Raw genomic sequence first — 22,795 nt, 5'->3', positions numbered from 1 at the left:
GGCCATTCCCTCTTGTTCTATCACTAATGTCCTGTGAGAAGAGACCAGCACCAGCCTCTCCACATCCCTTCAGGTAGTTGTAGAGAGCAATGAGGTCTCCCCTCAGCCTCCTCTTTTTCACACTAACCATCCCCAGCTCCTTCAGTCACTCTTCATTAGGTTTGTATTCTCCAGGCCCTTCTCAGCTTCCTTGCCCTCCTCTGCACTGGCTCCAGCCCCTCCACATCTCTCTTGTATTGAGGTGCCCAAAACTGGACACAATACTCGAGGTGTGGCCTCCCCAGAGCTGAGTACCAGGGGACAGTCACCTCTCTGCTCCTGCTAGATATATTTCTAATCCCAGTCAGGATGCCATTATTTTTCTCGGCCACCTGGGCACACTGCTGGCTCCTATTCAGTTGCTTGTCCATTAGAACCCCCAGGTCCCTTTTTGCCAGGCAGCTTTCCAGCCACACTGCCCCAAGCCTGTAGAGTTGCTTGGGGTTGTTGTGAGCCAGGTGCAGGACTTGGCATGTAGCCTTGTTGAAGCTCATCCAGTGCAAGCCTGCACTGGAACAGCAACCCCAGCATTGCCCTGATGCACTGTTCCCAACCAGCCTGGTGTTCACATTGCCTTTAGTGAGGAGGTGTGGAAGCCTTCAGCAAGGCTGAAGCTCCCAGGCAGGCTCACAGCATGCTGCAGTGCAGCTCATCAGCTACCATCTCTTCAACAGAGGCACATTTTATCAGAGCTGCCTGAACAGCTTCCATCTGTCAGTGCAAGAAAAGCAAACCACAGATAAGAGCATTTGGCAAGGGGTGGGAAAAGTATGACACAAGATGTGAATCCTTAGATTCTGCTTTAAAAATGTCTGATTTTCATATGGAAGAACATCTAAATGCTCAGCGTCTTAAGGTTTCCAAGTGAACTCCCAGGTACAGGGCAAAGAAACCCTGCACATCTGTCATTTGACAAGGCTTGGCAGTGGGAGTTTGTTTTGTTCTCTTGTGAAACTGAGTAGCAAAATTTCTGGCTACTTCCACTGCAGTTTCGAAGAAAAAGGAAAAAAAAAAAGGAATGCAAGATGCTTCTCCTTCATTTAGTGACACTGACAATATTAAGACAGTTTGAAAGGCTCTTTGCATTCCATGTTATGGATCACAGGATTGGAAGGGACTTCCAGAGATCGAGTCCAACCAGTCCTGCCAGAGCAGGACCTTAGAACCTAGCACAGGTCACACAGGAATGCATCCAGATGGGTCTGGAACGTCTCCAGAGGAGACTCCACAACCTCTCTGGGCAGCCTGTTCCAGTGCTCTGTGACCCTCCCAGCAAAGAAGTTCCTCCTTATGCTGCAGTGGAAGCTTCTGTGCTGCCCCTTGTCCTGTCACAGGGTGCAACTGAGCAGAGCCTGTCCCCTCCCTTGTTGGGGTTTGAAGGGACCTCAAGGATCATCTATTTCCAAGCCCCCTGCCATGGGCAGGGACACCTCACACTACAGCAGGTTGCTCAGAGCCACATCCAGCCAGGCCTTAAAAACCTCCAGGAATGAAGCTCCTACCACCTCCCTGGGCAACCTGTGCCAGTGTCTCACCACTCTCATGGGGAAGAACTTCTGAACATCCAACCTGCATCAACCCATTGATTTTTGTTCCATTTCCCCCCAGTCCTATCACTACCTGACACCCTAAGATGACCCTCCCCAGCTTCCTTGTAGCCCCTTGTGGTGTTGGGTGATAGGTTGGACTTGATGATCTCAAAGGTCTTTTCCAACCAGGTTAATTTTATTCCAATTCTGGTCCTATTCCTATTCTAGTCCTATTCCAGTCTGTTCTTATTCTACTCCTCTTCTATTCTACTCCTCTTCTATTCTACTCCACTTCACTCTACTCTATTCTACTCTATTCTCTCACTCCCCCTGTAGTGCACCCTGCCAAAGAGCACATCCTGCAGTTCACAGAACTGCCCCTGCCACAAACATTGCTTTTATCTAGGCTTCTGGATTTAAGATGTGAACCTCTCTGATACAAACAGGGAATTACACAGCATGCCCTCCCACCCCCAGGCTGTTACAGATGTGCCATGCCTGTATAAAACAACCCCTTCTCCTGAGTATACGCTAAGACAACAGCGCTTTGCAAGAACCCACTGTAGATACAGAAATTGTTCATTAGTAGAACTCAACAACTGAGTTTTATTACGCTCCATAAAATATACAGGACTCTTGGAAGTACTGAAAGAGTGCAGGTAAATACAGTATTCAAGCAGCCACTATTCCTATGTACATGCTCATTAAGTCTTCCAAAACCTCCCCCCTCCCCAACCCCCCAAATTAGCAAATAGATCAAAGTATCACTCCCTGTTCCCACGCCCTCTCCAGGGGAGAAAAAAACCTCAGCAGGTAATTTACAGTATCATAAAGATCTCCAGTTTCACAATACAAAAAGGCTAGAAAGGACATCTGGAAGCAGTTTGGAGTCGTTTATTTGTACGTCACCAGGGGCCGGGCCGGGATCCCTTGCGCGCGCGCAGCCACAGAGCTCACTTGGCAAGGGGCGGCCAAGAGCCGGAGCGCAGCCAAACGAAGCAGCCGCTCGGATCCCACAGACAGACCTTTGGCTCGCTGCGCTCAGCTGTTCATGCTGCAGGCAGTTACAGAACCCCACAGCAGGCTGCCATACATCAAAACACCACCACCAAGATCACCTGGGCGAGGCTGAGCGACCTCGCAGGGACCTGCGACCGCCCTTGGTTTTCCCCAACGGAGCACGACGACGAGAACACAGCTTTTCCCCACACACCAACACTGGACTCTTGTCCTCTAACAGGGAAACAGACTTTGAAATTCACTTCCCCACCCCACCTCCCCTCCCTCCCCCCTCGGCCACCCCCACCCCCTTGTAACTCCAGGACTTCAACCCAAACAACGAGCCAGGGGGATACACAACTTTTCATCTTACATACATCAATCTATGATGTAAGGAAGCGGACAAACGATTGCGAAGAACTCTCAGTCACGACAGGGTCACCAAGACATTTTGATTCTTTTTTTATGCAGTTTCATAGTGTATTTTTAAATTAAAAAACCAAACAAACCAAACAAGCACCCCAAAACATTAAAATTAAAAATCTCAATCCAGAGCCCCCGAAGTTTAAAAGAATCCCAACCTGTGCAACGATGAACTCCTTCCCTTCCACATCCCCCACCCCCATTCCCTTCTTTATTACACTGTACATGTTTTTTTTTGCACCCTGACTTCACCTTGTGAGCTGGTTCAATCTCAGCACTATAAAAGTAGGACTTCATTTGCATTTCACCTCAAAAGAAGAAAACCCAAAGCTTCCAAGCAGATCCTGCTTTCTGTCGCGGGACGTTGGAGAGTGTCGGAAGGCTTTTTGGATGATTCAAAGAACTCAAAACCCCAAACATTTCAACCTCCCCCCAGAAAAAAAATAAATCAACATTTCAGACCAAATCTAAGCTTCTCTTCCAGAAGCAATTAAGGTTTGGTGGAAACAACTTTCTCAAATAACCTATTCCAGTTTTCACACACACACATAACACACACACACACACAAAAAAAAGGTATTGAATTAAACCAAAACAAAAATCTCTTTTAAGTTATTTGGTCCTTTGGCAACTGGCAGCACAAACAATGCCTACTGTACCAAAAACTCATTTATTGCCTTCAAAATGGTTTTTAGTTTTATTGATAAGGTCTAAAGTCTAGCGTCCTTCGAGTTGTACAACAGCGGTGGTCATTTACAGCCAAGGAGGGCGCCCCCCAGTCTTGCAGAAGTTACTCCTGGCACCAGCAACAGAAGGGTAGGACACAGGTAAATAAAAAGAGGTTTGCCATTCTTTTTTTCCCTCCTTTCCTTTCCTTTCCTTTGTTGTTGTTGTTGTATCTTGGTGTGCCGTGGATTCCAAGGACTCGCTCAAGAATTTCTGCTGCTGCTTCTGCAAAATAGGCTCTTAAAAACCCCTCCCAGAGTCTCACAGGGTTTTGTTTTTTATCCTTTTTATATGCAACCACAATAATTAAAAAAAAACCCTTTCTTCTCCAAGGTCTGTCCTCTTTCTGTATTCAAACACTGACAGCTTTAGGCTAGCACGAGTCTGACCTTCCAGCATCAGCCTTCCACTCCAGGCCTACAAAACGGAGCATCTAATAGGTCTCAGAATCGGAGTCATTGAGTTCGTCTTCTTCCGTGTATGGGTAGCCACCTTCCCTGCCAATGTTGTTGAAAGTACAGTAAGAGCTGTGGTCACTCCTCATGATTGGCAGGGAGTCGAAGGTGACAGTTTTTGAGGCGTTGGTGTAGTGATTAATGGCATTGAACGTAAGGGAAGGTAACGTGCTGCTCGCCGAAACAGGCATCATGGTGGCCAGAATGAGAGCTAGGCAATCAGCCACGTCCTTGTTGGGTGCGCAGGCCAGAGCTGGTGTGTAACCTGGGAAGCCAAAGAGAAACCCAAAACCTTCATTTAAAATAAAAGAGAATGCAAACATTTCTCCAAGAGCATATAATCTTTCAGCTGCAAAAGTATGCCGTGTCACTCAGCTCTGCACCACTTAAAGCCCCAACACACACTGAATGCGCCAGCCAATAGAACTGTTGAACTTTTGGTGGCAAAAGAAACCCACCCAGGAGGTGGTGAGCTTTGGAACCGAGGTGGAATTGTTTGGTTCAGCACAGTCCAGGCACTCTAGGCCAGAGAGAAAAGCCTGGGTTTGAAAAAGGTGAGAAAGTCACCTGGCTGTGAAGAGACAACTAATGGCAGCTAAGAGTGCTGCAAGGAGGCATTCACTAGAGAGCCACTGCGGAAACTACAGCTCAACGTGTTGAGTATTCCTTCATCCCGAAGCTTCCATACAGCTGTTCATCACAGGCAGCTACTTTAGCAGGACTGCCCTGCCTCAGTAGGAAGCTTGCTACAGCCTCAGGAGCAGTGAATTGAAAAGGCAGAGCACACAATGTCAATCTATAACTTCTTACACCATACAGTAACGTCACCTGTAAAGCTCTTCTCTAAGTTTTATTTGAGGGCTATCAATTAAGAAATCCATAGGAGTTTGAGGAAACACCAGCTAGATCAGCAAGCCAAGTCTGCAGAGAAAAACTACACCTCTGAGTTGCCCAACTGGCCTGGCCAAGCTCCTTCTGCCAGGCAATGCTACTGTGGTAACTCCAAAATTGGAGGAGGTCAGTCAGGTCAGACCCTGCTTTGCAGTCAGGGTCCCACAGCTGTAAAATCTCTTCTGCCTAACTGGGGCTCTAATAATCCTCCAACATTTCTCCTGTTGCAGCTTGCCCCCTCCCTATGCACTTGAAATGCTTCCAATTCTCTTCACTGAAGGTCTGCACATGGCTCCTCTCTTGGGCTTTAGTTTGAATCATTCATCAAGGCCCCTGAGGGTAGGTTTTGGCACAGGTGTCAGGGTATGTCTACCATACTGAGCCACTGCAATCGGTAGTGACAACAGCAGCTCTAGAAGCACAAGTACAGCCCCAGACCACAGCTAAGGCTGCTGCCAAGACCAAAGGAAGCTCCTTCTACTCAGCCCCAGGGTCACCTTGCAGCACCTCCACAGCATCTCTTAGTGCATGCAGTAGATACACCCATGATAAGCTGAACAGGAAGACTCATCTTCAGGTACATTTGGAAGCCTGAAGTCCTGCACTACCCCTACCCCACAACTTCAAGGTGTACAATGTCCAGGTAAAAAGCACACAAGTAATTTTAAACCCTAGAGGGCTGTCTAAGACCTTAGGAAGGCATGGAAACGAGGCCCACACTTGTCCTACCAGCAAGTGTTCCCCCTGCTAAGGAATCACCTATCCTGTAGCAGTAGATCCAGGTCAGGTGTTGGGCTAGGGCTAGGCTCAGGAGTGGTTACCGTGTTGTACGACTGCACAGTTTTAAACAAGTAGGCACATCATGGAAAGTAACTGGAGCTAGAAAACAGCAAGCAGGGGGGGTGGGGACAGACAATCTTGCAGTTGAACTATTATTTGCTCAGAACAGACCTTGTGCTTGATGCTTGGACCACAGTAAGACAACAGTCCCTGCCCAAAGGAGCACACAATCCGAGGAAACAGATAAGTCAAGCGCAAAACGCACCAGCTGACCATGCGATAGGGCCGTGCAGAAGTGCAGCGCAGCAGATGTTGTCATTGTTAGTAAGGTACCACAGCACTTAAACACCTCAGAGTTAACAGTGACAGTCTGCAGAAGAGATACATTTTGAGAGTGTTCAGAAGCACGGGCCAGAGCTTGCTATGCTTGGACGAAGTCTGCATTTCAGGCACGTCAGGCAGAACAGAAGGCTCAGCATTGATACTCGAATGCACACAATTTAGTGTCTACAGTAGCTGGAGATTGTACGAAGGCAAGATGACACAAAGTGAGTTTGTTCAAGCTGGTCATACTCAACACCATTTCTTTCACTAACAGGATGTGGGGAAAAAAGCTCAAAAGAAGAAAAACGAGCAGTCAGGATCTACCTTTTGAGTGTCCCAGTTCATCATAAAAACATTAAAGGCCAAGGTAAAGATTAAACAGATCACTTCTGTGAGAACCTCTCTAACAACAGCGGTCATACAAATAGGTCATTGTGGATCTTAAGCTTCTGGCTTTCATTTACTTTCATTTCAGTTTTAGTCTTTGCTGTGGACACAGGAATGTGAGCTACTTGCACCAGGAAAGACTGACATCTGCATCCTCCACCACTTGAGTGGTTTTTGTCTGTATGACTTTAAAGTTAGAAGAACAAATTGCATTTTTATGTCCCTTAGACAACTGCAAACCATCACTCATGCCATGGCAGCAATAGGAATACATACTTTAAATGTTACCTTAATTAGATGGTGGTAAATGTACTAACCCCAATGCAATACTCTCATGGAGTTCTCATATATGGTTTCATAGAATCATAGAACAGAACCAAAGAATGGTCCAGGCCAGAAGGGACCTCCAAAGGTCATCCAGTCCGACCTCCCCACACTCAGCAGGGACAGCCCCAACTAGAGCAGGCTGCCCAGGGCCTTGTCAAGCCTCACCTTGAATATCTCCAGGGATGGGGATTCAACCACCTCCCTGGGCAACCTGTTTCAGTGTTCCACCACCCTCATAGTAAATAACTTCTTCCTAGCATCCAGTCTAAATCTGTTCTTCTCCAGCTTAAAGCCATAACCTGTACTGATATTTCTGCAAGCTTTCAAGGGAAAAAAATGGAAAGAAATCACTATCTGCATTTATAGACAGGACAACAGAAGGCAAGTGAAACAGCTTCCTCACACAAGAGAAGAGAGCCTAACTGGAGGGCACAGACTTACGACCAGGGCTCCCCCTGCCTATATGCAGCACTGCTCTCTCTTCTGGGGCTTGAAAGTTTCCATGAAGCAGGCCACAGGAAAATCAAGAGGGTTATTTATGTGGTCAGTGCAAAGACAGTTCTCAAGATAACTGAATGAATTCTAGCTCTTGGGAAAAAGAAGAAAGCAATCTGAGGCATGAGTCATCTTGTGAGCATTTACAAGAAGAATCTGGAAGTCTCCAAAACAAACCAGAATGTCAGTAAAGGAAAGCTTGGAAAAGCTCTCCCCTCTCTGCTCTCCTTCCCCTCCTCCCCCCCATCCCTTAAAAAGAACTTTGAAAGAGAATGCCTCCTCTCACTACTGTGGTGCACAATAATCATAGCATGGTCTGGGCCAGAAGGGACCTCCAAAGCTCATCCAGTCCAACCTCCCTGCAGTGAGCAGGGGCATCTCCAACTAGATCAGGCTGCCCAGGGCCTCACTGAGCCTCACTTTGAATATCTCTAGAGCGTATATGTGACAAATATGACAGCCAGCACTATGAAATTCAGCTAGCCTAGTAAGTTACATATTGGGGATAAAAAAACCAAACCAAGCCCCTACTTGTTACGTTGGTTGAGTAACCAAAAACAAACTTCAGCTGGTGTCAAATTCAAGACAGGTAAGCTGCTGTTCATCAGAATTTTTGTAGGTGAGAGTGATGGCAACGTTTCATCAAGGCAGGTGGGGGAACATGGGAAAAACACAGAAAGACTTGAGGGGAACTGATAACAGAACTCAGAATGAACCCCTCAGCAGGGCTTCTTTTGGGAAGTTGTCTAGACAGTTAATTTGCTGGTTTAGCTGCATTTAATCTTTTGAGAACTAAGAGGATTCCCCCCCCCCACACCCCAGAGTATTAGTTCTAACAGTAACCTCTCCACATGAAGACCTGTTCTGCAACAAAAGCAGCATAACTTCAAAACTGGCATTTAAAATAGAGATCAGTTATAGAGTGACATGCTAAGCACTGGAGCAATGACAGGTTTTCTTTCAGAGCTCATGACTTGCTGTAGCCCAGATACAGCAGCAGAGGACTAGTAAGTAGTTCTACACAGACACAAATAGAGACTGATTGTGCAAAGGGGTCAATGCAGCCTTTATAGAAAGGCACAACTTCAAAGACACAAAGGAGATCACCACTCCATCCCAGCTGAGGCTCTGATGGTTACATGTTCTGCATCTCAAGACACACTTCCTGCAAATTTCCAACTACAACTTTACCTCCAGTTTCATCTAATTCCACTGGGAATGCCAAGCCTGCATGGCAGCTGACTGTACTCATGAGCTCTGCTAAGGCAGGAGGAGGTCAGTGTTGTGATGCAAAATATTACAGTGGCCAATTCTTCAGATTGCTTGGCCAAACAGTTAGCTTTCATCCCACAAGGTGACAGCCTTGAAAAGCCTTTCTAAGAAAAGGAAAAGCAAAGTTTCTCCTGTATTTTTTATTATAGATAAATATAATATTTTAATTAGGAATTAATAGAATAATTTAGTAGAAATAAATGTAACTTATTAGAAATAAGTATAATAATTTATTGGAAATAAATAGTGGAATAATTTATTAGAAATAGTAGATTAATTTATTAGACCTAAATAGTATAATAATGTATTAGAACTAAATAGTATAAGATTTTATTAGAAATACAAATAATAATGTTTTATTTTATGAGAAATAAATATAGCATGTTTTATTTCATTAGAAATAAGTGTATGGTTTGGGTTTTTGTCTTTAGGAATGCTTAGATTCTACCAGTAAATGCTAAAAATCAAAGACAAGCAGACCTGAAGCAGAACCTGGCTCTCCCTACTGCCAGTTTTTCCATTTAATACAAAAAGCAGACTATGGAAACCAAGAGGACTTGTAAAGCAGGTTTAGCAAGCCTGCTGACAGGCTGACACTCCTAAGAGTTAAGCAAATTTACAGCGACAGGTGAAATAGATTGAAAGTTTCTCTTGCTCTCTCAGACCTCCAAGTGTTTATCACTTTGCACACAGCGTGCTTCAAGCTGGCAGATTCACCCAGCAGAAAGAGACTTAATTAGGAATACTCTCAAGATTGCTTAACATTCTATAACCAAAGTAACTGCTATTAGAAAGAAAAGAACCACAGTAAGGAACAAGATTAGGCAGCACTGAGAGCTGCTTTCAAATGGAAAACATGAACAGAATTAGAAAGAAGTTTTATGATGCTGCAGTTAGGCTGCCAGAGAACTGTGAATTCAACCCAATTGTTTTTCCCTGTCAAGTCAGAGGGCCACACTAACAAAGGCTGGCTGGCTGCACATGAGAAGCCCACCAAATACAAACACCTCCAAGTAGCATACTTGTGATGAGAAGCAGAAATCCAAAAGATATGTTTTCCAAAGTTGTAATTGTAGAGAGTTTCCTTTAGCAGTTACCCCTGCCCCCTGTTTTAGGTAAGGAATCATCTTTCAGTCACCCATGTCACTTTAAGCAGTCTCACTTGAGAAACATACAGAGTGTGTCACCATAGACATTAAGGCAGGAAAAACTTTCCAAAGTGGAAATAAAGTTAGAACTATTAATTAGGCACATTTCTTCTGGAAAGAGCAAACAACAAAAGCCCAAACAGCCAGCTCCACCTCCCAGCTACTGCTTTCACTTAAGGAACACTAGACTATGGCATAAGAGCAGCAGCTCTTGTGTTTTGCAAAGCACAGCTTCAGAGGACCACAGATGTCTCAGATGAAAATGTGTCAGTAAGAAGTCAGGAGATCTAATTCTCTTTTGTTTGTACAAGGTATAGGTTTTATTCTCTGTGACAATGCAGTTGCTTTTTCTTACTCCAATGTGCCAAAACCCACTACAGAGCCAGAAGCTTGAGACCAGTAAATGAGATCAGTAATTTGTACTTGCTCCTCAATACTAACACCAAGATACTTACCGTGACAAAAGGAACGGCAATTCAACCCAGCTGCTTAACAGCTGGAAGTTGTATTTTACTTTGAGCATTATGTTTTTATGACCTTTTTTATGTATGCCAAAGCTAGTATATTTAGAGGGTATACATTAGGAAAAGTACAAATGCAAACCAAACAGTTCTATGTTGTGACCTGAACTGTTCTAAATTGTCACTCTCCTCACAGTTCTGCTGCTCTGCTGAGATGACCTCACCAACACGCTTTTGCTTTTTACTGGGGAAACCTACTGCAAGGCTCATAGGAAATTACCCAAGACATTGCTTTAGGGTGAGCTGAGTTTAACAACAGTTCACTGATGGGGAAACAAAGTTAAACTTTTCTTACCATTTTCATCTACAGCAAGCACACTTGCTCCCTTCCCTAAAAGCTCTTGAACTACAACCGTTAGTCCATTCCGAGCAGCAACATGCAGAGGCCTGTGAAGACAAGGAAACTCTTTTATAGACCTCAGAACAAGATACTGAGTAAGACAGGTAGCTTGCACCTAGTTAAATGGTTATTGAAGTACTTAGAATTGTATGTTATCTACACATCACATGAATATTGCAAGTGGAATAGCTAAAATGAGAATAACAGCAAACCTCTTAGTGCCAAGAAACTGCACAGCAACTGTCATGCACTGTCTTTTTTATGGCACCACGCGCTGGCAGGGATTATTACACCACCAGGAGCAGAAGTCCCATTATTGCAGATATTACTGCATCTAAATGCTTATAGGAGATAACAATCACAGCATTATTTCAGTTGGAAAAGATCATTTGAGTCCAACTGTGGACCTGACACCCCCGTGACAAATGCAGAGAAGCACTTCAGCACTTTCTTTATGGCACCGCACACTGGTAGCGATCATTACACCACCAGGAGCAGAATGGGAGTCAGATATGATTGCATCTAAATGCTCATAGGGGATAACAATCACGACATTATTCCAGTTGGAAAAGATCACTGAGTCCAACTGTGGACCCGACACCACCATGACAAATGTAGAGAAGCACTTCATCAGTCTGCCTGTTAGAAGCCACTGTATTCCACTGTGACTAGAGCAGAAAAACAACAGCTTACAGTGTGGTGCACGAAGCAAGTAACACAGATTTATTTTTTATTTCAAAAGCTCCAGCTATTAACTGTAGCTGTGTTTTGCAGTGACTTCACCTGCCAAGAAAAGTGCAGGTTTACCTCAATTGTTCTAGTCCTATCTTTTCCCAATGCAACAGTTTTTCACAGCTGGTTCATGGAGGTGTGAGGATGTACCTATTTTTCTGCATGACATCTCTTGATCAGAATATGAGCCAGGACATGGGGGTGGAATTACATGAGCCTGTGGCAGCATACTTTCCCATTCCTATTCCCATCTCTGTTCCCATTTTGCTTTCCCTTCTCTCAAGACATTCCTGCTTCAAGCCAGAAATGAAGCAATCAGATTGCCCTTTCCTGCTTTCTGATTATTTCATGCTGCCTGAGGTGCACCATGGTGAGCAGCAAGAGCAGAGGAAAATTTTTGTACTATCTTAACTCCTGAGAATCATAGAATTGTTAGGGTTGGAAGGGACCTCAAGGATCATCTAGTTCCAAAACCCTTGCCATGGGCAGGGACACCTCACACTAGATCAGGTTGATGCAGAGCCCCATTCAGCCTGGCCTTAAAAACCTCAATGGATGGGGCTTCTACTACCTCCCTGGGCAACCTGTTCCCGATGTTGAAGCAGATCCCTGGGAATAGTTGGAAGTAGTGTGGGGGTTTGAACTTGACAGATTCCAGAAAGGATGTAAGGCTAGCAAAATATGTGGGTTGCTTACAGGTTCTGGTGTTTGGGGTTTTTTCCCCCCTAAATGGTCTCCAACAGCATTATTAAAGCAGTTTAACAATTGATGTACATAACTCAGCCTCACATCGAGTGTTAAACGTTCTCTAGACCACATTCTTTAAAGGGAAAACAAATAAATACAGAAGAGTAATTTCAATAGGCCAACCTGACACATATTCCCCAGTATTGGCTTGCAGGTAATCTCAGTGGGTTGCAGTAATTCCACACCAGATACCCTGACTCACATAGTGTAAGATTTATTCATCACCCCTTTCACTCAGCTAAACAGAGAATTTTAAGTATGACCAAAACATCACTTCAAGTCAGATCAACTCTTGATACCTATTAAGCAATTAAATCTCAATCAATTGGGAAAAAAAATTCTGAGGAAGATTCCTCTTCATGAGCAGGACCCCCACCAAAACTCAGCTGTAAAACACACTCACTGCTGATACCTACGTTTGCAAGGCTGCGTTGGTGGCATTGATGAGGTTTCTATCTGTAATCTTCTCCAGTATTAACAAGGCACTAGTTTCATGACCCTAAGTATAAAACAAATGCATGTCATGTAACAAACACTCTTCAAAAACTGCTTTGAATGCCTCTCAAAATAAGGAGTCAGTATTTGCAAACAGTGCTTGATAACACAAAGCTCAGCACTGGGAAGTCAGACTATGCACACACCTTGCTGCAAGCCAAATGGAGTGCTGTGTTCTTAGAACTGTCTTGCAAAGTCAGATCAGCTTTAGCACTGCTAACCAGCACCTCTGGGGAAAGAAAGATCTGTATTAACTAAAAGCATATTCCTTAAAGTCTTAATGGCTTACACTTGTGTGAAGTGAAGACATTTTGCCAAGATACATCTCCAAGAACAGTAAACTCTAAGGCAACTTTACCCATAGTAAGATTAACAAGCAGAAATACATCAAGCTTTCTCTTTACCAACTGTATTTGTCTGTCCATTTTCTGCAGCCATCATTAAAGGTGTTTTCCCAGAAGAATCCACAGCATTTACTTGAGCATTGTGACTGAGCAGAAGCTGTAGACACTCAACATGATCTGTAAAAGCTGCTGCATGAAGAGGAGTTCTACAACAGATCAAAAGACAACATGGCCACGTTCAGCTGTGCTTTCCACTGCATTCAAAGAGGCATCCTGACTGTAAACCTGCAGACACAAGTCTGAGCAGTCCCTCTCACTGATCCTTTGAAACCAGTATTGCTGGAGCTGTGACTGCTGCCTTCAGAAAGTCACCTTCCAGTTTCAAGTAATTCCCTCTAGGCAGTTTACACCAGAGCAACGATGGGATTCAGAAGAAAAGAAAACAGCTACAAAATACTCCCCACAAAGTGATGCAATTTCAAACATCCTCAGAAGTGCCTATTTAATGAGGCCAACTCAGGTTTACTGAATCAGATTTTCAAAAGGCTAAATTTCTAGCAAAGAATAAGAATAATAATCATCATAAAATAGTCAAAGCTTAAAAACAGAGGGAAGGGGGAATTAGGTTTAGCAATCACAAACACCAAATTACTGTAGGTAGATACTGTTACACTATAAACATTCTTCCACTCTTACCTTCCTTTTGAATCTGTTGAATTCACAATGCCAGCACCTAGTGTATCAATTAGCATTTCTGCAGCACCTTCATTGTCATTTATCCTACAATGAATTAAAGAGACTGTTATTTACAGAATGATAAATCTTTTGTCAAACACAGCAAGAAAAAAAAAGCCTTGGAGAATAGTTTTGTACTTCCTTACACAGCACAATGCAATGGACTGAAAGAATTCCCTTCCATTTTCTGGAAAACTTCCTGTTCCAGGAGGAGCTCTACACAACTGTCGTGACCTAAAGTAAAGGTAGAAGTTAGGTGTTAAAAAAAACAGGGGAAAGGTCTATTCACAGATTACAAACTCCTCCCCCTGCCCCCCATGTATCTAACTCAGATAAAGCAATATTTTGTTTTAAAGTTTCAAAACCACTATTTACTAGGGTTTAAGAACTAAGAGGTTGCTAGAATCCTGGAAAATCAAACTGACATTTAAAACACTAGAAACTTTCAGAAACTCAGAGGGATCTCATGCTGTCTGAAGAACTGGGGTAGTTTAGGCTGGGTGCCTTCTCCTGCTGCCACCTAAGACAAACCTCTGGTGTCCCAAGGGTCCAGCCCAGTGGGTGGACACAGGAAGCTGTGTATTTCATTCCCATAATGTCCTGCTCCCTATAAATCCATCAGCAAGGTCTCACACTTCCTATGAAGTCCCTCCCCAGCTTTCTTGCAGGCCTCCTTCAGATACTGGAAGGCCACACTAAGGTCTCCTTGGAGCCTTCTCTTCTCCAGACTGAACAGCCCCAACTCCCTCAGTCTGTCCTCACAGCAGAGGTGCTCCAGCCCTCTGATCATCCTCATGGCCCTTCTCTGGACATGCTCCAGCATGTCCAGATCCTTCCTGTAATAGGGGCTCCAGAACTGGACATAGTACTGCAGGTAGGGTCTCACCAGAGTGGAGTAGAGGGAGAGAATCACCTCCCTTGCCCTGCTGGCTATGCTTCTCTTGATGCAGCCCAGAATGTGATTGGCTTTCTGGGCTGCAAGTACACACTGGAGGCTCATGTTGAGCTTATCATCCACCAGCACCCCCAAGTCCCTTTCTTCAGGGCTGCTCTCAAGCCAGTTGCTGCCCAGCCTGTATTGGTGCTTGGGATTGCCCTGACTTGATGACATTAAAAGTCTTTTTCAACAGAAGCAATTCTGTGATTAACAAACACACAGACTTAATTGTAAAGTATCTCACCATTATAGCAGGCCCAGTGCAGTGATGTATAGCCATGATTGTCTGCTATGGCAGGTACTGCCTCGGCAGATGTAGCTGACTGCAGGAGAGCTCCTAGAACACCTATGTGTCCACATGCAGCTGACAAGTGTATAGGGGTTCTCCCCCTACAGTCTCGTAGTAACGACTTAGCACCATGTTGAAGCAAAGCTTCCACACACTCCTCATGCCCAGTAACTGCCTGCCAGGGAGAGGAAACAGCAAGTTTGCAAAGATGCCTGTATTTAAGCCAAGGTGTGTAGCTAAACCAAGCAAACCTCAGGCAACTTCTTACATTTGTAAGTCATAACAAAATAAGCACAGCTGTTATTTTGATCCCTGGAAATGGCTATTCTGGTGGAAAAAGAGCTATGCATTGTAATCTTGTTGACAAACAATGTCTTGGAATAACACCTACAGAACTGCAAATCTCTGGGGCTCATCCAATTGTCTGATCTGGTAAAGATTGCTGAAGAACAAACACCCCCAAAACACTGGCATAGAGCATGCACACTTCTCATCTTCCCATTAACACTACTGCCACCTCATAACAAAAAGCTGTGTGTGCCCTGGGACCTCTCCAGTCAACACTTCACAGCGAAAAACAACCCAAAAGAGCCTCTAGAAGTCTAAAATAACTCTGAGGGTACACAGCACACAGGCCACAGCCAGCCTTTTGAAAGCAGCTACAGAGACAAAAGCTAAGAACGGCAAGCCAACAGTGAGAAATGCATTCACTCTAGACACTGTGCCTGTATTTCAAATCAGTATGTACAAACTTGACAGGAGAGAAAAAGAATGTTTTCTTACCCCTCTGTGTAATGCTGTCCTCCCCCACTTATCTTTGGCATCTACATTTGCTCCTTTGTTAAGGAGTGAATAAACGCAGTCGGTGTGCCCGTTGAGAACAGACAGCATCAGAGGAGTCCTAGGCAGGGAGCGAGAAAGTATAACCCTCATGGAAATTCAATATAGCAGCCCTCAGCTGAAATAGAACAACCACTGCCCCTCTGGAGAATGCTGGTAAATTTTACACCATCAATGGTCTCCTCTAGCACTACTTTCATACTGAGCATGCCACTTATATTTGCTTTGTTTAGATTCAAGTAAAATAATTCAACATCCCCTAATTCAGAAGCCCAGATTCAGTTACTAGAATGGTGTGGGGGGGGGCTTTTTGACACCTGGGCAAAAAGAGGCATTCTGGTTTCCTCCCAACTGAACAAGAACATTTTTCAATGCCAGCATTACACTGACTGCAAAATACTCAGCCACATTTGCCCCAGCTGAAATGTCATCTCCCTTTCCAAGTGATAAACTACAAATCAAAGTGTTTGTGGTGGGTTGAAGAGCACCACGTTGCAGTGCTTAAACTCACTGTCCGTTTCCATCTTGAATGTCCACTGCGTTCTGTGGTTCTGCATTTCCTATCAACAGCCTTAAGCATTCTGAGTGACCGTTTGTAGCTGTAAAACAAACACACCAGAAGTTGCACATTAGCTGCCTTGGAGTACACAGCTCAAACACAATCACATGAACACAGGATGTTAGGGATTGGAAGGGACATGCAGAGATCACTGAGTCCAACCCCGCTGTGAGAGCAGGGCCAGCACAGGTCACACAGGAATGCATCCAGATGGGCCTGGAAAGCCTCTAGAGAAGGAGACTCCACAACCTCCCTGGGCAGCCTGTTCCAGTGCTCTGTGGCCCTCCCAGTAAAGAAGTTCTGCCTCATGTTGAGGTGGAACCTCCTGTGCTGTAGTTTCTATCCATTGCTCCTTGTCCTGTCACAGGGTGCACATGAGCAGAGCCTGTCCCCTCCCTCTTGACACCCAGCTTTCACATATTTATAAGCATTGATTAAATCCCCTCTCAGCCTTCTCCAGACTAAACAGGCCCAGGTCTCTCAGCTTCTCCTCACAGGGCAGTGCTCCAGCCCCTTAATCACCCTTGTAGCCCTCTGTTGGACTCCCTCCAGCAGGTCCCTGTCCCTCCTGAACTGGGGAGCCCAGAACTGGATGCAATATTCCAGGTGAGTTCTCACCAGGGCAAAGTAGAGGGAGAGGGGAACTTCCCTTGATCTGCTGGATACACTCCTCTTAAATGCACCCCAGGAATGGTAACCTGTTCAGACTAAAGCCCATTAGCATGAGAACCTCCTGTACAGTGTGTTCCCATTGCTGCAACTTACATTAAAAACTGAAACTATGAATGCTAGAAAATTCTATCACCGATCAGGCACTCAGGTGTACAGCATTAGAAGTAATTGATTCAAACTGCCAGTTGCCAAGATACTTGGGGTTTCTTTTATATATAAATGAGATTGCACACATTAACCATAATTAGTATATATGCTTATACAACCCCCACATGAAGAATTAATTACAGTAATTAGCATAATGTTTTGCTTGGTTTAAGGCCCAGGTAAAGACATACCCGGTCGATCACAAACTGATTTTGCTATATCAAATGTAGCATGTGCCTGGTTATGAAATAAGAACTGAAATCACATTTAGAAAGAGGGGAAGGAAATGTAATGCACAGAAGTAATTAACCAAGCAGTTCAGAAAAGAAAGAGAAAGGAGAGAAGTGGAAAATTGAGAAATCACAGTTAAATGGAACTCATGAAAGAAAAATGATTGCGTGTTGGAGGGGAAATTATTTCTGCCATACAGCTGGGCTGTATTCAGTCCACATCAGAACAGAGACAATTCATGCTTCTGTAGCTAACAGAAACACTAATAGAAGTTAGGAGGAGCTAAACCAAATAGAAGGACACAGCTTGTATTCATGGGTAACAAATTAAGTGATTCAACTGACAATGTGTTGCACATAAAGCCCTTTTTACTGCGACATTTCGGGAGCACTGGAGCTATAAAGGTGCATTTCAATCAGCCCATTTTCAAAGGGGGGGATAAAACCCCCATAAGCATGTAGTATGGATACTAGACTTAAATTTACAGAAGAATTCTTGGAAACAGAGAGAAAATACTGCCAAGGACTACTGTTACTCGGAATACACTTGAGTCATTTAAATCCTTGGCAGAAGCACAAGGTTTTGTTGTCTCATCTCAAGCCGACAGAACTCTCCAAGACTCCAGTCGCTTTTAGGAGTATTTTACCGCCAAGGCAGCAGCACAATCTAAATTTGGGCCCACAGTTTGGGCTGCATGACAGATGAGGAGAGAAACAGTAATGTGACAGTGACACCTGTCCATTAGAGCTAGCCTAGCTAGCTGAATGAAGAAGGTCAGTACACCCTTCCAGATAGCGGTGTGGAACAGTGCTCCTTGAGCCACAATTATTTATGGGTTAATACTGGTTTCTACCTACAAATATTTTGTTGCAACTTTTTCACCATAGCAATGGGTACTGCATCCACTTCTGGAGCCCCTATTACAAAAAGCAGGTGCTGGAATGTGTCCAGAGAAGGACCATGAGGATGATCAGAGGGCTGGAGCACCCCTGCTATGAGGACAGACTGAGGCAGCTGAGGCTGTTCAGGCTGGAGAAGAGGAGGCTCTGAGGAGACCTAATTGTGGCCGTCCAGTATCTGAAAGGGGCCCTACAAGAAAGCTGGGGAGGGACTTCTTAGGGTGTCAGGTAGTGATAGGACTAGGGGGGATGGAGCAAAACTAGAAATGGGTAGATTCAGATTGGATGTTAGGAAGAAATTCTTCCCCATGAGGGTGGTGAGACACTGGAAGAGGTTGCCCAGGGAGGTGGTGGAAGCCTCATCCCTGGAGGTTTTTAAGGCCAGGCTGGATGTGGCTGTGAGCAACCTGATGTAGTGTGAGGTGTCTGTGCCCATGGGAGGGGGGTTGGAACTAGATGATCCTTGAAGTCCCTTCCAACCTTGACAATTCTATCATTCTATATACCTTAAAAAATCACCATCTATCCCTAAGTACTTTCTCAGAACATTAATTTAGAGACTTCTAAATTTAGAACATTAATTTAGGGACTTCTAAACACAAGCCAGAGTTTCAGGAGTTGCCAGTTAGCACATACCTGCAGCATGTATTGGGGTCCTCTTTACAACATAATCTTTCACCAGAATTGATGCTCCCTGGTTAATGAGCACATCTACACATTCCACATGTCCCTTAAAGGCAGCAAGATCCAGTGGTGTCCTTCCATTGTTATTCCTCACATCAAGGTCCAGCAGCGACTGCACCAACACTTCCAGAGCTTGATGGTGGCCATGATAGGCCTACAAGAATAAGAAAATTCTTCAGTTTTCCCATCCTTCACATTTTTTCCCTTTCTTACCAGGATCACAAAAAAGGAAGCTGTTCAGCCAGCAGTTCTGTTTCAGCATATGGAAGAGCTACTGAAGCATCATGTAAGTAGTTCAAATGGTTAAAATTAATTACAGCCCTCCCTCCCCCCCACTTTCAGCAGGAAAGCTGCTGTGTGGTTTTTTTCTCCTCCATTTTATCTTTTCAGTCAGCTACTGAAATTACTTTCAGAAAAAAACAGCCTATCTCCAGTTCTTCTAACTACCAGTATTTCATTGCTGTATGGTATAGCTACAGCATCCTCAGATTATTTCAAATGAGAAGCATGTGCAAACACACATTCCTTTTTTTTCCAGTGAAACACTTGAAATCAAAAAGAGGCAGTAAGAATCCTAAGTAAATAGAATACAGTACAAATACCTACAGCTCATGTAACTAGCAAAACAGAAAGGACTTAGGGGATGCAACAGCTATCAGATTGGATATATAAGCATAAAAAACAAGCAGAGAGAATACTCTGTAGGTCTGTGAAGACAAACTGCCAAATGTTAGTAATGAAAAGGATTATCTACAACTATGATTTTCATTTCCACAATAAACTCATGGATACATAACCTCTGCCCCCAGACTGCTTTCACTTGCCAGTATTAAGGATTACTTCCACTATTAAAGATTACTTTTGTACTCTGAATGCATATACACATATACACACTGCATGAGACAAAGTACAGGTGGCTTTACCATGGCCCAAAGTCCACTGAAAAGATGAAGGCTACATGTTGAGGGACTTACTCTGCATTTTGAGGGTGTTTGTGGACTTTCACCAGGTTTTCTCCTACACTACTCTCTGCAAATCTCTCTCACACTGAAGAATGATGAGGGCAAAATGATGGTGCTGATACAAAAAAGGTCACCATTTCTTACAGAAGAAGGCTTCTAATAGTTTTACTACTATAAATTGTAACAAGAAACGTAGAGGATTCCAAATGAAAGCTTCTCCTTGAACCAAGTTTCAAGAGAAATGCAAAAGATGCCCTGCATGGCTCACTCAGGAGTATTAGTACATATTTTTATGTTTCAATTATTGTTATTGACCTAATCTTAAAAAGTCCAAACTATCAACAATTAGATGAGCTGTCATCACTACAGAATGAAATACTTACAGCTAAATGCAGTGGACTTATAGGTGCTCTGTTGTCTGAGTCATTCAGCATGTCAGTACCTGACGTTTCCATTAGCTTAGCAGAGAGAGAAAGCCAGAGTGAGTGCAAAACCCCCTCACCTTCCAAAACCTTCAGCAAAAATTGCCACAGCTCCCAGTATGCACAGATTTAAAAACAAAGGAAGAAGAACAGGAATAACCCAGGATTACAGTTTCCTTGGAAATTCACATTCTCCTTCAGCTTTTGAAGAGTTTGAGCTGCAGTGTCTGCAAACTCTCCCTCCATATCGATCACCTAAGCACAGTTCAATGCTGAGTAACAATACAATAATTAGATGAGAAACTGATCTAGAAGGACTATTTTTCCCAAAGCAGCCATATGAAACAGATGAAATGCATATAAAGAGAGGACAAGAACAAGAGACAACAGCTGTAGTAGTTAAAAAAAAGCCCAAACTAACAACTAAATCAACAATGCAAGCAACAAAACCCACGCAACAAAGCAACAAGAAACCCCCAAACCAAACAGGAATGCATTTACAATAGGTGAAAAGCCCAAAAGAAAACAACATAGGATATCAGGTAGTGATAGGACTAGGGGGAATGGAATGAAGCTGGAGGTGGGGAGATTCAGGCTGGAGGTGAGGAGGAAGTTCTTCCCCATGAGAGTGGTGAAGCCCTGGAATGGGTTGTCCAGGGAGGTGGTTGAGGCCCTGTCCCTGGAGGTGTTTAAGACCAGGCTGGACGAGGCTCTGGCCAGGCTGATCTAGTGTGGGGTGTCCCTGCCCATGGCAGGGGGGTTGGAACTAGATGATCCTTGTGGTCCCTTCCAACCCTGACTGATACTATGATCCTATGAACGTGAAAAGCCAGAAGGCAAGGACTGATTTTTCAGAACAGAAGAACACCTTTAAAAAGACTAAACCACAAAAAGGCACAAGCATTATCAAATGGGATCATATCATCTATGTAGGTACAGGTCTGCTGCATTTTAATTACCATGTTAAGACTTAGTACACCAGTAGAATTAAAACAAAGTGTCTGAGGAACACCAAATACATTTACATCACTAAGTTTTCATCATCAGAGTTTGATAACATGGTCACATGAAAGTGTGTGTGTGGGGGAAATAGGCTAAAATATAGTTTTAACATTTGAAATGGCAATTAAATTTAGATTGGAATGGGAACTAAATAATACAGCTGTGCAGTGAAAAAAAAACATTGAAGGAATCTAAAAAGTAAGGCAGTGTGTTTGAAATGACATGTTCCCTTTTGCTGTCCAGAAGTGCTTTAAAAGTGAGCATGCACACTTACAACATCCAGGGGCGTTTCGCTGGCAATCTGCAATTAAAAACATTCAGCATTCATCTCTGAGCACATTTGAATACAAAAGTGCAGTCTGTATAAACAGACTAAGTTGTACAACACAGGGAAGATAAAAAAACATTAGCATGTCAAATAACATACACAGTTTTGCAAGCTACCTGAGGCTTTATCATCTAAACTTCTACTGTGTGGCTGTTAAGTTACTGTAACTAGACAAACTACTTTAAAAGGCAGCCTTACTTCACAGGTTTTCCTTACACTGTAATTTGCTTCTTCAGATGACATTTGTGAAATTTCTTAATAATTCTTAGGGGGATAACCTATGGCTACTGTATTACAGCCAGGAGCAATACAGTCTTTGTTATGAAACAGAACAAAACTAATATCCCACCTCCAGACAGACTGAGAGAGTTGAGGCTGCTCAGTCTGGAGAAGAGAAGGCTCTGAGGAGACCTAATTGTGGCCTTCCAGTATCTGAAAGGGGCCCTACAAGAAAGCAGGGGAGGGACTTTTTAGGGTGTCAGGGAGTGATAAGACTGGGGGGAATGGAACAAAACTAGCAATGGGTAGATTCAGATTGGATGTTAGGAAGAAGTTCTTCCCCATGAGGGTGGTGAGACACTGGAACAGGCTGCCCAGGGAGGTGGTGGAAGCCTCATCCCTGGAGGTTTTTAAGGCCAGGCTGGATGTGGCTCTGAGCACCCTGATGTATTCTGAGGAGTCCCTGCCCATGGCAGGGGGTTGGAAGTAGATGATCCTTGAGGTCCCTTTCAACCCTGACAATTCTATGATTCTATGATCCTCAACCAGCTGTCTCCATCTCAGAATGTATTATCTCCTTAAGCCAGCACCTTAGCTACTCATCTTGCCTCTGTTTTAAGACTACCAATTCCTTAAATACTTATCCTCACAGGGGCTGAAACCTACTGGTGGCCTAGTTTACAGGTGAAGAATCAAGGTAGATCTGCACCACAGATGCTCTCCGTAAGAGCAGCTGTGACAGCTTTCATTTCTGATGGGTTTTCTTACCAGTTCCAGACATAAGCGGTGACCGTAAGCAGCGGAATAATGAACCGCGTTGTATCCTTGTTTGTCTCGGATCCCTGGATTGGCATCGTTTCTTAGCAAGTATTCCAGGCACCTAGTTAAATTAACA

General features: G+C 43.9%; 1 protein-coding gene across 2 annotated transcripts in view; it reads right to left on the bottom strand.

The window, feature by feature from the left end:
* Positions 1 to 2,154: 2,154 nt before the first annotated feature.
* ANKRD28 (ankyrin repeat domain 28) overlaps positions 2,155 to 22,795 on the bottom strand; it is a 134,590-nt gene continuing 113,949 nt past the window's right edge. For both annotated transcript variants that reach the window (XM_068152353.1, XM_068152351.1), the window contains exons 15-28: positions 22,669 to 22,780; positions 21,628 to 21,654; positions 20,313 to 20,387; positions 18,920 to 19,121; positions 16,287 to 16,374; positions 15,719 to 15,836; positions 14,891 to 15,110; positions 13,856 to 13,943; positions 13,671 to 13,754; positions 13,035 to 13,180; positions 12,777 to 12,859; positions 12,552 to 12,634; positions 10,612 to 10,703; positions 2,155 to 4,436 (exon numbers count right to left, since the gene is read on the bottom strand). In XM_068152353.1, coding sequence (XP_068008454.1) covers positions 4,150 to 4,436; positions 10,612 to 10,703; positions 12,552 to 12,634; positions 12,777 to 12,859; positions 13,035 to 13,180; positions 13,671 to 13,754; positions 13,856 to 13,943; positions 14,891 to 15,110; positions 15,719 to 15,836; positions 16,287 to 16,374; positions 18,920 to 19,121; positions 20,313 to 20,387; positions 21,628 to 21,654; positions 22,669 to 22,780 — 1,705 coding nt within the window. In that variant the 3' untranslated portion in view covers positions 2,155 to 4,149. The remainder of the gene's footprint in view (positions 4,437 to 10,611; positions 10,704 to 12,551; positions 12,635 to 12,776; positions 12,860 to 13,034; positions 13,181 to 13,670; positions 13,755 to 13,855; positions 13,944 to 14,890; positions 15,111 to 15,718; positions 15,837 to 16,286; positions 16,375 to 18,919; positions 19,122 to 20,312; positions 20,388 to 21,627; positions 21,655 to 22,668; positions 22,781 to 22,795) is intronic.

This window comes from Melanerpes formicivorus, unplaced genomic scaffold, assembly GCF_026170545.1.
Source record: "Melanerpes formicivorus ecotype bairdi unplaced genomic scaffold, bMelFor1.0.p_v2 SCAF_23, whole genome shotgun sequence".
NCBI classification, from domain to species: domain Eukaryota; kingdom Metazoa; phylum Chordata; class Aves; order Piciformes; family Picidae; genus Melanerpes; species Melanerpes formicivorus.
The sequence above is the reverse complement of the archived record's forward strand: the minus strand, read 5'-3'. Positions and strand labels throughout refer to the sequence as shown.